Consider the following 15,547-nt stretch of genomic DNA (forward strand, 5'->3'; position numbering starts at 1 on the left):
CCTGTATGTATATATTATGTGCAAATCTATTTATCTGGTAACTCTCCATTTTATATTCTTTGGGTCTTCTTATTCTGCAGCTGAATGGAGTCCAAGAAAAGTTTCCCCACGGGGACAATAACGTATATCTTATCTCATCTCATCAACACTTATTAAGCATTTTATATCAGTAGATGATTTTGGTCGCTGGTGAGTGTTTGGGTCTTTATGCATTTAAATGAAATGAAATTAAATGAAAATACTACAACTACTACTACTGCTGCTAAAAAGTCCTAACAATAAAAATCAAATAATATTCATAAAAATAATATCAATAACAACAATAACAAAAATTTAAACTACACAGAATATATTTCTGCCCTCTGTGAGAACAACAGTTTAATGAGTAAAAGCACAGTTTCGAATATTATTTCGTCCCCACGTTTTCGTTCACAAGTGTTTTAATTCACGTGTGCGGTCCCCGGTGAGCCCAGCACCACAGCGCCCCCTATCGCCTCCTGCGGTTCACAGCGGGCCGTTGGTCCGCGTCGCCGGCAGACTGACTCCTCCTCCGCCATTTTTGACTGTAAACATCCTGCCGATTTTAAAAGGACAGCGGAGAGCGGGAGGAAGGCGACTGGCGCCATCTTGGCTGTTTTAATGAGTACAACAGGGGAGCATTTGCTTGGTGAAATAACATAATCATTGGACTTTCACTCAAAAAGGGGTACAGTCGGTAAGTTGGGTTGCAGCGGAATTATTTGCGCGTTGTTTTATGTGTTTGACGGAGCGGAATAAACATGCACGTTTGTCTGTGTTTGCCGCGGCCTTCACAGTAGAAGGAGCCGTTAGCCACCAGCTAACGATACAGTTGGTAGGGGGAAAAGTAGGGGGTTTGACGGGTGCCTTGTTCCTGTTGGATTTTAACTTCTTGTAATTCCTACTTATGTTTTTCTGAAAAGGTGAAACTGTATGTAAAGTGTTGCGGTTGGTTAAAAATACCGTGCTTCAATCACGCAGCTTTCAGTTCATTTTCTCCTCCTGTATTTGACTGGCGGCTAATTTAGTTCATCTCATTTAATGGCGCCGACTATTTACTGGCGATTGACCAAGCCTGTGGCGCTGTTATCAAACTAGACTCTAGTATATATAGAAGAAGTAACCCAGAGCTCACTTTTAGTTAATTTTATGCGTGTATGTTTTCCAAGGATTTGTGTTTTGTTTAAGGAGGGCGCTAAAAGTACACAACGTTACAGTTAACGACAGTCAGGACGCGCAAGGCGTGTGGAGAGAGGCGGAACTTGAATGAAGTCAGCGCCTGTTTTGATTAAATCTCATTTTGCTCCTTCTTCTGTTTGTGATACTATATGTGCACACGCAAGTTATTTGTGTTTCCTGGTAATGGTTAAACCTCTTGTAGAAGAAGCTACGGGCTTTCAGGAAAGTTTTTTTCGACGTAAGAGGCCCCCCATCTTTGCCGAGTAAAACGCGAACTTGTCATTTTAAGCTAGCTTTATTGAATAGATGAAAGATAATGTGTACAATGTGATCTATTCTACTCTTAATTTTATGGGAAGATTAATTAAAATATGTATCCACACGCTTGTGACTGTTTTCAGCACTTTATCCTTTTTGTAGTTTTATTACACGGTTATACTTCGTATTAGCTAAAAAAAAAAAAAAAAAAAATCTCAGCATTTTCTACCTACCTAAGCCACGTGGATTCATAATCAATGATTGTTAAGCATATGTTAGCAGGAGTGAATAATTCATAACGTTATAAGCATTGTTATTGTAGTTGCCTGTGGGATCACCATTATTTTCTTTGTAATGGTAGATGAAGTGAAATTACTTAGGTCTTACTGTTTTCTGTATATTTATAATGAACAACACTGCATTTAAAAACTGTAAAATCTGTGTAATTGCTGTAATGTCAAAAGGATTGCACTGAGCATCTTGGGCTTTTCATCCTCACACTTCTTCCTTTTTGTTTGGAGTTTAGAAAAACTCTTACAGACAAACAAATTGTTTTTCAGGTAAACCTACCCCAGTGTGAGTGTGTGAGCCAGGACAACCAGGGCAATGTTTTACGCCCACTTTGTCCTCAGTAAACGTGGGCCGCTGGCCAAGATCTGGCTGGCGGCCCATTGGGACAAGAAGCTGACCAAGGCTCATGTGTTTGAATGCAACCTTGAGAGCAGTGTGGAGAGTATCATCTCACCCAAGGTAAACTGACAAAGTTTAGTTGGTGCATGATTTTCCTGATCCAGGTCTTGTGTTCCCATTGCAGGCTCAGATATTAATTTGACAACACATGTCTGAATATATTGATTAACTCATATGATTTACAATTACAACAATTTCCCATAGGTCAAAATGGCATTGCGTACATCGGGTCACCTGCTCCTCGGGGTGGTGAGAATCTACCACAGGAAGGCCAAGTACCTCCTTGCTGACTGTAATGAAGCTTTTATCAAAATCAAAATGGCTTTCAGGCCAGGTGAGTAAACATTTCATAAGGAACAGATGCCTAGAAATGAAAACTAGCAAAGGATAATGACTAAAATTATGAAGGCGTGTTAACTAACAGCAGTTCTATGTCTGTTGATAATTAGGTGTGGTGGATCTACCAGAGGAAAACAGAGAAGCAGCCTACAATGCCATCACCTTACCTGAAGAGTTCCATGACTTTGACCAGCCACTTCCTGATCTGGAGTAAGTGAAGAACATTTAACTCAAACATTACATTATTTAAATCAAACATTTGTTGAGAGGCCAATTTCTGTCTGTTTGTCATGATACCACTGTTTGATGCACAATCCCTGACTAATTTTTGTGCTCTTTCCCTAGTGACATAGATGTTGCCCAGCAGTTTACCCTGAACCAGAGCAGAGTAGAAGAGATCACCATGAGGGAGGATGTTGGCAACCTCAGCCTCTTGCAGGACAATGATTTTGGTAGGATATAATTTGATAGGAATATTTATCTAAGAAGACAGATCAGGCTCATATCTAATCATTATGAACTGTTGTCCCCTTCAGCTGATTTTGGTATGGATGACAGAGAGATGATGCGTGATGCTAGCACATTTGAGGAGGATATCATGCATGGTGCCACAGCCTCTAACCTTTTGTTAGAGGCTGAGCCTGGGCCTGCTAATCTCCCTGATAAGTCCAACCACATGGAGTATGATGACTTTGGGGATGGCTCAATGGGCAACAGTGATGGAGGAATGCTGGGTGAGGAAATTTTTTTTATTTTTTTTCCCTCTGAAATGTTGATATATTACATAAAATTGTATTGGAAATGTACATTTATTCTTTCCCCCCTCCAGTTGATAAACTGTTAAGCTCTGAAGACGGAGGTGGTATTTTTGATGATCCACCTGCCATCACAGACAGTGTCATGATGCCTCCAGATCATGGAGACGACGAGGATGACTTTGACAACCTCCAGTCACGTAAGTGAACCATGTCATTTTATGTTTCATGCAAAGAATATGAAGGTGGAAAATGTAGTTAGTCTTTCCACACATTGTACATGTTATTGACAGTAGTCTGTACATGCAAAGAAGTGGCCTCTGGTGCTTGTTAAAGGCAGTACTTTATCACATGAACAACGAGGAAACATGCTTAGCATTGCACAATTTAAAGGGCAATGCATGTTGTGGAGTTTGTTGCCTATTACAATGTATAAATAAATATTTGGGGATTTCTTTGTGTGCAGCGGGTCCCGACAGCCCAGACTCTGGCCCAGCAGAGCCACTGCCAGCTATGGCTGATCAGACAGAACAGACCACTCTGGTTCACAACGAGGAGGAGGCCTTTGCCCTGGAACCAATTGATATCACTGGTAAGACCTTTAACCTCTCAGACTAAAGACTTAAATACATTTTTATTCTGTTTTTGACTTCTGTTTGAGTGTTTTATATATGTTATATCTGGTGGAGTGTTTTATATCAGTAGTTGAAGTACTCTTTTCAAAGTATGTGTTTGGATATTTTCACTTGTCCCAATATGCAGTTTACCTGCATGCATTACATTATGCATATTGAATACTTTAAGACTGAAAGAAAGCAGAGTATAAGTAGTGATTTGTATGTCATTAGTTAAGATCTGTGGCAGGGCTCCAATATAGAAAAACTGAATTTTCTTAAACAAGGTGTTTTAACTCTAATAAACATAGTGACGCAGCTTGGATGTGAAATTGTCTCATAGGGAACCCAGAAGATTACGTACAGAATTGTGCTGGAATGTTGGCTGTACTGGTGGTGGTAAATCAAACATTCATTTTATTTCTTACTGTTTACAGTGAAAGAGACCAAGGCAAAGCGTAAGAGGAAGCTGATTGTGGACAGTGTGAAGGAGCTGGACAGTAAGACCATCCGGGCCCAGCTGTCCGACTACTCAGATATTGTCACTACCCTGGATCTTGCCCCTCCCACGAAGAAGCTTATGATGTGGAAGGAAACTGGAGGAGTGGAGAAACTCTTCTCTCTGCCTGCCCAGCCACTCTGGAACGGCAGGCTTCTCAAGGTCAGAGATGTTTAGTGTAGATATACATATATCTGCAGATCTGTCCATGCGTAATATTTTGTGAAAATACCAAGTCTCATAGTTGCTTACCTGAAATCACTTAGGAAATCTTGCACCACCTGGAAAACGGTAATGAACATCTTGGTGGTCTGAATCCCCAATTAGGTCTGACTCAATGCTGTTTTCCAGAATGGTAGAGGGGATTATAATGCATCTTGCATTAAAATTCTTGTCAGGTCATGAGGGAACATTAAAGGAATAGGAGGTGGAGAAAGTGATTGGTTTAGTCTGTCTCCTCCCTGTACTTTTACACCCACGTATACACCTTCAGAATACAAAATGTGTACGTGTTGATGCATAATTCAACAGGACCCACTTTGTTTTTGTCTTGCCTTCCTAACACGTTGAAAAATTTTATTGGGTTAATGACTTGACACAGTCTGTATTTTTGTGTGTGTGTGTGTGTCAAACTTTCTTCTCAAGCAGTTTCCTTACATGAACAGTTCCTCTTTAAATGATGCACTAACCTGTAGATTGTTCATGTTCATGTGCTCTCACTGCAAATACTTCTGGTTTAGGCAAAAGTATGACTGAGGATATGATAAAGTGAATTGTAGTACTCACAGGATTTTGTTTTCAGCACACTGAAGATTAAGGTTAGGTCAGCTCACTTTATTATCCCCGTAGGAACATTCAGTTTCTGTATTTTCCTCATTCTAATATAGAGAGCATTAGTGCATTAGCACATAGCACATTAGTAGCAGTAAGTTGCTATTGAACATTGGACAAGACTGCCAATTTATATTTAATGACCATTTTGGCTTTGTAATCGTCTGGTTTCATGCCAATCGTGTGGTATAAATGTCATCAACGCGCTCCCTGTGAATTCTTTGGCCAGTAACCTGGTCTATTCAGTCATGGGGTCAGTCTGACATTACACAGAGTTTGCATTAGGGAGATGCTAGGGTAAAGTCTACTTAACGTCAGGTCCAACTTATTCTGACAATGGAGTTCACATATACCATCTCTTGGTAATATGAGAAGTTCATGGTTACAGTACATGTCTGGAAGGGACTTAATATAAACTTTTCAAACTGTTGTCAGATGTTCACTCGCTGCCTGACGCCTCTGGTGCCAGATGAGCTGAGGAAGAGGAGAAAGGGTGGTGAAGCAGACAGTCTGGATGAGTTCCTCAAAGAACTGGAGAACCCAGAGGTGCCTAGAGAGGAGGTCATGAGTCAGCACAGAGATGTTATTGGTAAGACATGCCAGATAAAATTCAGGTCATATCTCATTCCAATAACACTGTGTTCAATTCAGAATGTCATCTTACACTGTATTAATTTTTCACACACTCCCCCTCAGACCAGACTATCATGGAGGAGCCCAGTATACTGGCAGCCTCTGCAATGGAGGGCAGCAGAACGACCCTGGATGAGACTGTGATGCCTCCTCCCTCGACTCCCCGTGGTGTTAAACGCAAGACCCTTGACAAAGACAGTACACTGCCTGTGAGTACTGTGGCCACGAGTTTACTTCTCTACAACACCTTAAGTGCTGTTTTACTGAAGCTGTATCAATGGTTCATGGGCAATTTCTAGCAAACAAACTGTGGCACAACTTTGTCAAAATAAGAACGATGTCTGTCATTCCAAACTAAAGAAATAGTTTTAAGTCTTAAATTGTAAAATTATTTTAAAAATGGAAGTTGTGTGAAAAATGTGTATTTATCAAGACTTAAATGCTTTGTTTTCTTCCTTTTTCCAGATGGCTCCCTTGGAGCAGCCTCAACAGGTAGCTGACCGTTCAGTCTTGTCTCAGAGGTTAGACATGCCTCAGGTGGATCTTCCGCCAGAGGAGACCAGCCTCAGCCTCACTCAGCTCGTCCCTGAGCTGGACCTGCTCGGTGAGAAGAGCAAAGACAAGAAGGATGACAGCGACGAGGAAGAGGTGAGTGGGCTTTTCCTGGTTTCTGTGGTGAACAAATAACAATTTTGCATTAGGATAAAATTCCTTGTAGCTCTGTAGTTACTTAAAGGAAATGGTACAATCATCAATTTTGTTTATGTTCAGGAAGAGGAAGGTCAGGCTGGAGACCAGGACCAGGAGGAGAAGAGATGGAACAAGAGAACTCAGCAGATGCTGCATGGACTCCAGGTACAAATCCACTAAGAGAAATGTATAGCTAAATGAAATAGTTACTTATTAAAAAGACATATTTGTCCAATTCTTCTAATGAACAGGAGAGTGGGTGTACACTATCCCTTCAAATACTCTTTGTGTATCTAAAGTATTTACACTGTGTTCATCTGTTTTTGTAGCGCGTCATGGCTAAGACCGGAGCAGATTCAGTCAGTCTGCTCGATTTGTGCCGGAACAACAACCGGAAGCAGGCAGCCGCCAAGTTTTACAGTTTTCTGGTCCTCAAGAAGCAACAAGCCATCGAGGTCACCCAGTCTGAACCCTACAGCGACATCATCGCCACCGCTGGACCAAGATTTCATCTTATTTAGACATTGGAAGAACAGACACACTCTGCTTGCAACAGACATACTTTTTTAATTACTCAACTTTTTGGCCTTTTTTATTTTGTTTTTCCTGTCAGCCCTCTTTTTCTGGGGAAGGGGTGGGAGTAGTAGGGTCTGGGTTGGAAACTTTAAAAATGATTTTACTGTACTACAAGTAGAATCATGCAGTATTCATGTGGTTCAAATGGAGTGAGGAAGAATGTTTTAACAATTATATTTATAAAGCAACTTTTTCAGTCACCAATTTGTAAGCTTTGCTTCATTTGTTTCCTTTTATTTTGTAAGTTAAATTTCAGTTGTCTTCTCATTCCATACATTTTGTACCATTATCCCTCTTAAAGCTAAAATGCAGATTTTACATGAAGAGCCCTTGTATTTCCACTTGGAATCTTGTAATGACACTGTACATGTAATGAAAAGGTACTGGTTTATCGTTGAGAAGTGTAACCTCTCCCACCTCCTCCTTGTTGCACTTGTACTTTCATGACAAGCAAAAAAAGTTGATTTGTCTAAAAACATTGGTAAATCTTACCTGGCGTTAAATGTCATGTTCAGATGTATAATTCAGGCAGTTTATCAATAAGTCTCATGTCATATTTTTTGTACCTTTTGTGTTCATGCTTATTCACCTTTTTGCATTATGTAACTAGGTAATGTACTTGTTACAGTTAAGTTCAGTATCTCACCTTTTTAGTCTTTGGGTAACTTCTAGTTGTGATACATCTGTAAAGATTTGAAATAAAGTGTTTTAAGTACTTGGTAACTTTTTTTTTTTTTGCAATCTTAAAACCGAAACTTTTTCCTGGTCTTTGAAGGGGTTATTCCCCTTGAAAAAATGCCACAGTGGTGTTTATGGCTTTTATGCAGTTTTATATAATGTATATTTGAACTATTGATGTAGAGGTAATAGTCCAATGCAGGTATAAATGATCTCCCACTGCCTCTCTGGTATGGGTAAATAAACTTTGGTCCCATGAAGGGAAATTGATAATGGACCATAATCTGCAACAAAATATCACAAAATTAAATGCAAATCTGTAGAATGGACCATAAGCATGTGCATTTTTGGTTTGAGAGTCTGGTTTTGGCTAGCTGTAAATGTAAAGTGTCATGAAATAACTTGTTATGATTTAGCGCTATAAAATTTGATTGAAAATAGATTATAACAACTGAGGAAGCTGCCTTTGAACATATTACTGGACCACAATGACAGTCATGAATGTGACCCAGCCATCAGGGTTTACTTGTCTGCATATTTGAGGCAAATGTGTGTTGTATTAAAGTTAATAGCAGGTTATGGATCCAATAAGAATATCTGATACTGAAAAAGTCTTGAAATAATATTCCAAGGAAATCAAAAGCTGATGTTGATTTTTAAAAATAATTAAATGTGTTTCAGTAATTGATTTTGTAAATCTACATATACAATATTTCAGTAGACAAATTTATTTTATTTTAGATCAGATTAGATGACATTAGATTGACTGAACCGGCCCTGTAACTAACATTAAACTGTTGCCTAAATTAAACGGGAACCTTTATTTTGTTAGCCCTTATTTCTTAACGGACAGTAATTCGTGCGCACCCTCACCGGAAGTGTCCGTCACTGTTCATGCCCTACCCTTTTCCGCGTGTACTAGCACTCAGATGGCTTCTCGTAAAGAGTCTGGTTCAACATCAAGCGCCGGTATGACTTCCACAGGTGGTACCTTGGACTCTCCAGTCAAACAGATCCAAATTGAAGGACTGGTAAGTGCTATTACACTATAGTAATGATGGGTTTGGACTTTTGGTGGCAGATAAGAGGAGTAATAGTCTACAAATGCCAGACATGTAGATGCTAGCTTAAGTCTGAGCATCATCATGGCGGACAGATGACGTTAAACTACTGCTTAGTGTGATTTCAGTTTAGTTTTTCTATTGTAACATGAACTTAGTCGATATCAGTATGAAATGTCTATTTAGATTAATTTTGTTGCCTTACTGTTAAACTATCACAAAATATTTATTGTTTACCTTCTGCCGACTAGTTAGCAGGCTAACAAAAGGCTGTGCTTGTATGGTAAGTTGGCTTGTATTTAAATGTCAGATGTGTAGACGATACGTCTAATATTGAAAACCAAGCGTTTCCGCAGGATGTAGATTAAAGGAACGGCGAGTAATCATATTTAATCTTTTTCTAATTGTAAGACGTAATAGGTTGAACAAACTTGGACTATGAAATACCAGAGGATATCGCTACTGCTGCTTTTTTTAATAATAACTTTTTATTGGGAAGTACGTGCAAATCAATATATGTCTGTCACTGACAAGAAATGTAAACATACACACATACATGTGCCAAGACATTCATCAAAACGTAACTCACAAAAATAAATAATAATGGATATCCGTATAACCAGTGGTGTAGTGGTCCCTGGAGAAGTGGGTATACTCTCAGTTTTTGGGTCCAGAAAAACGCCGTTTTAAAAACAGTGACATATAAAGACTACTCTATTTAGTGTACACAAAAATCCATCAGTAGTATTTGCTCACTATTATAAAATCATCGTGACTTGATCAGGAGCAGTTTGTAGGTATTACTGGTCACACAAGCAGCTGCATGAATGTAAATGCATTCAATATGAGGCAAACATAGGATAACAGTAGCCTACTCACACAGTTGAACTATTGGTGACAAAATCTCTTCTCTAAATGTGCAGTCATATGGCCAGTAGTTCAAAACAGTGACTCATTCGGAAACCACTTTAAAAACTTATCTCAAAAAGTATGTTCTCTTGATATGTGTCACTCATTTGAAAGATGTTTATTCTGCCTTTCTTGTTCGTATTTCCAATAATCACGCATCTTTCAAAGAGATGTGCAGTGACCTGTCAATCAACTGGGGTGGGACTGCCACCTGAGGTGTCCAATCAGGTTCCAGAGGTGGCCGGTGTGAGTTAGCAATAGTTTCCTTGGCATGACCCACCCTACTCTCCCTCTGATTGGGTCATCAGTCCTCATGTCTAAAGTTAACCAATCCAATCAGTGAAGGCACTGAGTACTAGCCAATTAGAGGCAGAGTAGGGCAGGTCATGGCTTCACCATCCTAGGGGAAAAAATGTGCAATTTGTCTCAGATACTCCTGTACTGTACTGAATGGTGCGCATCAGGGTATTTAGAAGTGGGTATACCTAATGCTGACTGAAAAATAAGTGGGTATACTTCGTATGCCCCGGTATACCCTGAACTACACCACTGCGTATAACACATAGACACATACATAAGTGCATCATTACAATTGACAGTCGTACCTAAAACAATAAAAGATTGGAGAAAATTAACACAAAACACCTGCATATTTTATAGCCCCGTAACCCTAACCAACCCCATCCCACAGATCTTTTTCTAAATTTCATGACATGCTGGATATTTAAAATAAATACATAAAAGGTAGTGTTGCTTTTGTCACATCCCATTCAATTGTATAACATCATTCATTTCCCACTAAATAATCTATAGGAGGTAGGGTATTTAAAAGCCCTACGTTCCTAACTGTCATTATTTATTAAACTTTATAATGTTCATTTATTCCATACTGTACGTGATAAAGAAAAGAGGAATAACAATGTACCCTGAATAACACTTTTAACATGTGTTTTTACCAATATGTAGTCTTTGAATTATAGTTATGATACATTGAGTTTGTTGACAGATGTTGGTCCTAAATGGTCACTTGTTACTTTATGTGTACTCTGGAGAAAATATATAATGCAATGAGGTCTGTACAAGTTCATCTAAAAATAGAATAAGAGAAGTTTAGCAGTCTTATAAAAATTTAATGAAGGATACATTCTTTAGTCACTGTGTAAACATATTCACCAATTTCTTTAATACTGTAACACCAGATGTATAAAATTGCTCCAAAATTTGTGGTTTCACTTTGTTTCGGATTATCATAGTTGCCCACCTAGACATTGATATGGGATTTTTTTTTTTTTTTTTTGAGACATAAGTTTGTCAAAGTTAACTTTATCATTATAGGACTTTTTCCACAGGGCAAGGCTTCTTATCTAATAGTTGTCTCGAAAATAATCATTGACACAATCCACCAAGAGGGAAAGTGTCAGAAGATTAATGTGTAGTGAGTTTGCTCTACGCGGAATGTTGTCAAAATGTGTTTTTGGAAAGTTAATTGCAGCAACATGGTGTCAGAAAGGAGCACAGTTAATAGAAAGGTCTACTGCAGCCGTGAGGAAGTCTAAAGCAAGAGTCTGAGTTTTGTTCAATGTTGCTCAGGCGAGGGTGAGTTTATCTTCACATTCAGAAACCGAGGTTATCGGGTTTAGAGAAGGAGTGGGGAGTAAGATTGATTCACTACTTTTTATCCTTTCATATGTGATTAATCCTGAATCAAGTTTTTGACCTCTTGGGGACAACACCTTAACGCCTGGACCAATCCCCTACAGCTGGAATACCCAACTTGTCCTCATCACCCTTTTACTGCTTTGTGTTGCCTAACCTTTTACCTCTTGTTTTTGTCATTGTAAACTACTCTATTTGCATCACACCTCTTGATTCCCACCCCAATGGAGACAATAGCCCCTTTTACACAGCACTTCTGTTACGGGAATATTTCACCTTTATTCCCGAATGACGCCTGTGTAAACGAAATGGTGGGATTGTTTGGTCCCACCTTTATCGCAGCTTTGTAACACTTCTGATAAAGGTGAAATCATGATTCTGGAACGCTACATAAAAGGATGATGGCAGCAACCCCCATGCCTAAGAGACAGCGGGTGCATATGGAGGCACTGGCATGGTTCCTGCGGCAGCCGCCCCAGGTGGGCCAGGGATGCCGCGGGTGTCATGGCCTTGTGCCAGGGATGCCGCCACGGCTACATGCCAGGAGTGCTACAGCTTCATGCCAGGGATGCCGCGGGTGCCACGGCTCCATGCCATTTTTATTCATGGCACAAAGCTGCAGGACCGACTCCCGGGGTGGTTGCCGCAGAATCTATGCCAGTGTCTCCATATCCACACAATACTCTGCACTGTGTCACCACCCCTTTGATTCCGGAACGCAGGTCCGCTGTGTAAAAAGTCCAGCCTGTCTCACCTCTGTTACTCCTTTGGCTTGTCTGTGGAAATGGGTCTTTGGTGGGAAAAAAGTTGGGATCACCCATCTCACCTTTTTTCCGGGATCTCTGTGTAAAAGTGGCTATTCAGTACTTGCATTAATACATGTCCTCCATCCATTCAATTACACGTGAACGGCTCTAAGCATGTTCACACCTGTGGTCTCCATATGGGTCTTGCTTTCCCTATATGCATGTAAAAAAAAATTGACCCACAGACGAAAACTTATGGCAAGCTTCTATATTAAGTTTAAAAGGCTGGGTTACTAATGCTTGTTGTCAAATTTAATCCACTGTGTAGCACTAAAATTTGAAGGTGGAATTTTTTCTTGCCTCACTGCACCAGATGATGCTTACACCTTAAATGTCAATATAACACATTTGACCATTCCATTTGCTTTGTGGACTCTGTTGCACCCGACACAGATTTCCAGGTGGTTAAGGTTCAGCGTGAAATTCATGGTACTATAGTTGAGGGTCCTATGTCAAAAGCACATTTATGGATTTTTATGTTTCCAGCCAGTACATCTCAGCAATAACCTTCTATGACTTTCCCTTTTGGTTGAGTGAGTCAGTAATTGTTTTCTGGACAGCTGTTAGAACAGAGTCTTGGCCATAAACGTTTCAATAAAGTTTACCCCAAATAACTTACTGGTCTCAAGGAGAAGTAAAACTTGTGCAACATTTTGAGACATAGTAATTCAGAAATTTGTTTGCTGTTCAACATTCTAGTGAATATCTTTACAAAATAAACTAAAGCAGGTTTGCTGCACTGACTTCATTTTAAGGGAATTAATCTGTTTTCAGTTTGTAGCTTTTCCACATTATTTTAGGTTTCTGAAATACATTTGCATTGTTTTGCAATTTACCTTTAATTAGAGCAAATCTGTATGTGAGAAGCAGTGCAGTCCCCCACATTGTTTTTTTTTTTGCCACTGCAAAGTATCCCAGCTCTACTTGATTTTATTCGTACAAACCCTCAATTATGTTTTCGTTCATTTTCTAGGCTTTTCAGTCATGAGTGCATGATAAAAACGATGCCAGATTTTTGCCTTTCATTGTGTCTATCTGTTTGGCCATGTTTGCCATTGTAGCAGTACTGTCATCTGGAAGGTTGTCCCTTTGGCTTGTTACTCTATTCATGCATAAAATAAACCAATGATCTTTTCAAAACGCAGCACATTTAACATTTTAACTTAATCAAGCCTACATACTGTAGGTTTTTTTTTCTGTAGTACCTCTGTATAAACAGCAGAGGACAAACTTGCATCACAGCCCTATACTTAGATTTTCCCTCCTGCCCTAAGCTGCACTGGACACAAAGCAGCTCATTTGCCTGGTGTGCCTGAACACAGTAGCAGGACTTTAACTTGCCAGCTGCTGCCTTCCTTTTATCTTGCTCATTAAAGCTGCCCTAGAGTCATGGGCCCTAATTTCAAATCTAAATATTTCACCTCAATCTGTATTATTTAGTCCTCTAACAAGGCTTCCTTAATTCATTTTCAACTCCATATCAACCAAACATTTTAATCGCAGTAGTGAAAGAAGATACTGTGCAAGCCGTTTAGTCACGTAACTTCATTTGATTCAGGCCACTGAAGGAAAAGGGTGTCTATTTCAGGTATAAAACACGGTTCACCTGAATGAATTGATATGCAGCCGTTGCCGTTGTGTTGCGTCATGACCTGTCTGTCAGAGGTTTAGCTGGAGGGTTGCCCACAGACAGCATCACCACTGCTGTGTAGTTGAATTGGATTGTTTCCTTGCTTTGAAGAGGTTTCACTGGCGATGTTGCCACAGGAGCGGAGTGCCGCTCGGTGTACGGTTCTATTAAACACCTGCCGAGATCACACAAATGCCAGCATTGTTGAAGAAGATTTTATTCATTTATTCCGATGTACGCACGTCAGTCAGAGGCCTCGTTCACTTACAACAAATTCTAGGAACATCTGAGAACATTTTTGGCATTGTGATTTGAGACCTGTGGGGGATGAAAATGGGAGTAAATGTAGCAAATTTACCTCTTTAATTCTCACATTTCATACATATCCTTTTGTGTTTCTTGAGCGAATATATGAATGAATAAAATGCGGTGCTAGAACAGTACCTACTTGCCCTGAGGCTTTTCCACTCTGGTCTTAAAGCTGAGGCTCATTCTGAAGGTGTTCATACTGCATGATGGGATTCAGATCAGCAGCATCACACACGCAGAAACAAGACATCACTCACTACCTACGTGCTAACATATGTTCAAATCTGCCCCCTACAGTTACTAAATATATGTGACTCTTTTCATCATTTTACACTCTTAGTGATATATATGGAATATTTAATTTTACTTGGCTAGGTTGTATGTGTGCTGATCTCTACAAGCTGTTCAACATGACAGTTATAACTGTGCATTCAGTTGAAAATCAGCTAATGAAAAGCAAAGCAAGTAAAAGGCGGGAACTGAATCTTACCGTGTTGTTAAAACTTAACATACCCTCGTCAAAATAAACCCCCCTGCTGTTTGTTCCATCGGTCAGTGTTATATTTGAGTCTGGGATTACTTCACTGTACCAGACCGGGCAGATTTGGCTCAAGAGAATTAACCGTGTTTGAAGAACATCTCGTCAGGCCAACATGCAAAAGCTGGCAGATGAAGTGTGAATCCGTAGTAGTCCTCATCCATGGCTTAACCTAGCAGATGCCTCATGCCAAGCAGAAGTGTCTTCTGCGTCAGTTACAGTACAGCCAACGACAAGCGGAGAGTTTGTGAACACATGATCGGCGGTGCAAAATAAATTTCACCGTCTGCTGTGCTCTATTTTCTTCGACGTTGAACCCTGTTGCGGCAAGAACATGAGCACCTATGTGTGAGCAAGAGAGAAGATTTATGATGAGAATTAAATGCAGCCAACGGGGGATTTGGACGGCAATTGATTTTGCACAATTCAATTTTAAGCTTGTTGATTTATAATATGCTGTCCACATATCAATCCAGGACCTCTCCACATAAGGCGAGCTCAGTGGGTTAGCTGTTTGTGGGTCGGATCGATAAAATTGCACGCGCGTGAGAGTACCATAGAAAGACATAGTCCTGTGGAGAGTGACGTGCACATCCTGTAGCTGGGTACACTTGTAAGTTTGCACAGACTCTGACATTTACTCAGCCCCGGAAAACCAGTGGCAAAACAGATCTGGTGAAACCCCTACCCATCGTACTGAACACCACTTTGGTCCCCTTCTCTTTAAAGCATGTCTGTAGATTCCGAGTTTTTTTTTTTAAAACCTCAGTTCAAATTAAGCTTGATTTATTTGACCTTCATGGAGTTGTTTTTGGCCAATTGTCCATCTCTCACCTCCTCCTTTTCCAGAAAGAGGCTATTTAAGTCTGTGATGAACA

At 39.9% G+C, this 15,547-nt stretch overlaps 2 protein-coding genes across 3 annotated transcripts in view; both read left to right on the forward strand.

Annotated features, from left to right (window-relative positions):
• The first annotated feature begins 574 nt into the window (after nucleotides 1–574).
• Nucleotides 575–7,805, forward strand: LOC115435536 (double-strand-break repair protein rad21 homolog A-like). Of its 2 annotated transcripts, XM_030158007.1 has the most exons (14): nucleotides 575–715; nucleotides 2,016–2,205; nucleotides 2,350–2,479; nucleotides 2,595–2,694; nucleotides 2,830–2,936; nucleotides 3,021–3,218; nucleotides 3,314–3,439; nucleotides 3,706–3,831; nucleotides 4,291–4,514; nucleotides 5,619–5,772; nucleotides 5,880–6,025; nucleotides 6,282–6,464; nucleotides 6,588–6,671; nucleotides 6,836–7,027. In XM_030158007.1, the coding sequence occupies exons 2-14, from the start codon at nucleotides 2,062–2,064 to the stop codon at nucleotides 7,025–7,027; spliced, it is 1,914 nt and encodes a 637-aa protein (XP_030013867.1). In that variant the 5' UTR covers nucleotides 575–715; nucleotides 2,016–2,061. The 2 variants fall into 2 exon arrangements, with proteins under 2 accessions (XP_030013867.1, XP_030013868.1); XM_030158008.1 differs by lacking the exon at nucleotides 575–715 and having other exon boundaries at nucleotides 2,062–2,205; nucleotides 6,836–7,805.
• Nucleotides 7,806–8,645: 840 nt separating this feature from the next.
• The window catches only part of LOC115435966 (eukaryotic translation initiation factor 3 subunit H), a 64,930-nt gene continuing 58,028 nt past the window's right edge, over nucleotides 8,646–15,547 (forward strand). The window contains exon 1 of the mRNA XM_030158614.1: nucleotides 8,646–8,791. Within this exon, the coding sequence (XP_030014474.1) occupies nucleotides 8,690–8,791 (102 nt within the window). The 5' untranslated portion in view covers nucleotides 8,646–8,689. The remainder of the gene's footprint in view (nucleotides 8,792–15,547) is intronic.

This window comes from Sphaeramia orbicularis, chromosome 16 (genome assembly GCF_902148855.1).
Source record: "Sphaeramia orbicularis chromosome 16, fSphaOr1.1, whole genome shotgun sequence".
In the NCBI taxonomy this organism is placed as follows: Eukaryota; Metazoa; Chordata; class Actinopteri; order Kurtiformes; family Apogonidae; genus Sphaeramia; species Sphaeramia orbicularis.

Excerpts from the sequence above, each read along its gene's own strand:
- LOC115435536 (XM_030158007.1), top strand. The coding sequence starts at position 2,062 with ATGTTTTACGCCCACTTTGTCCTCAGTAAACGTGGGCCGCTGGCCAAG. Across the intron at positions 2,206-2,349 it reads AGAGTATCATCTCACCCAAG|GTCAAAATGGCATTGCGTAC; the intron begins GTAAACTGACAA and ends AATTTCCCATAG. Across the intron at positions 6,465-6,587 it reads ATGACAGCGACGAGGAAGAG|GAAGAGGAAGGTCAGGCTGG; the intron begins GTGAGTGGGCTT and ends GTTTATGTTCAG.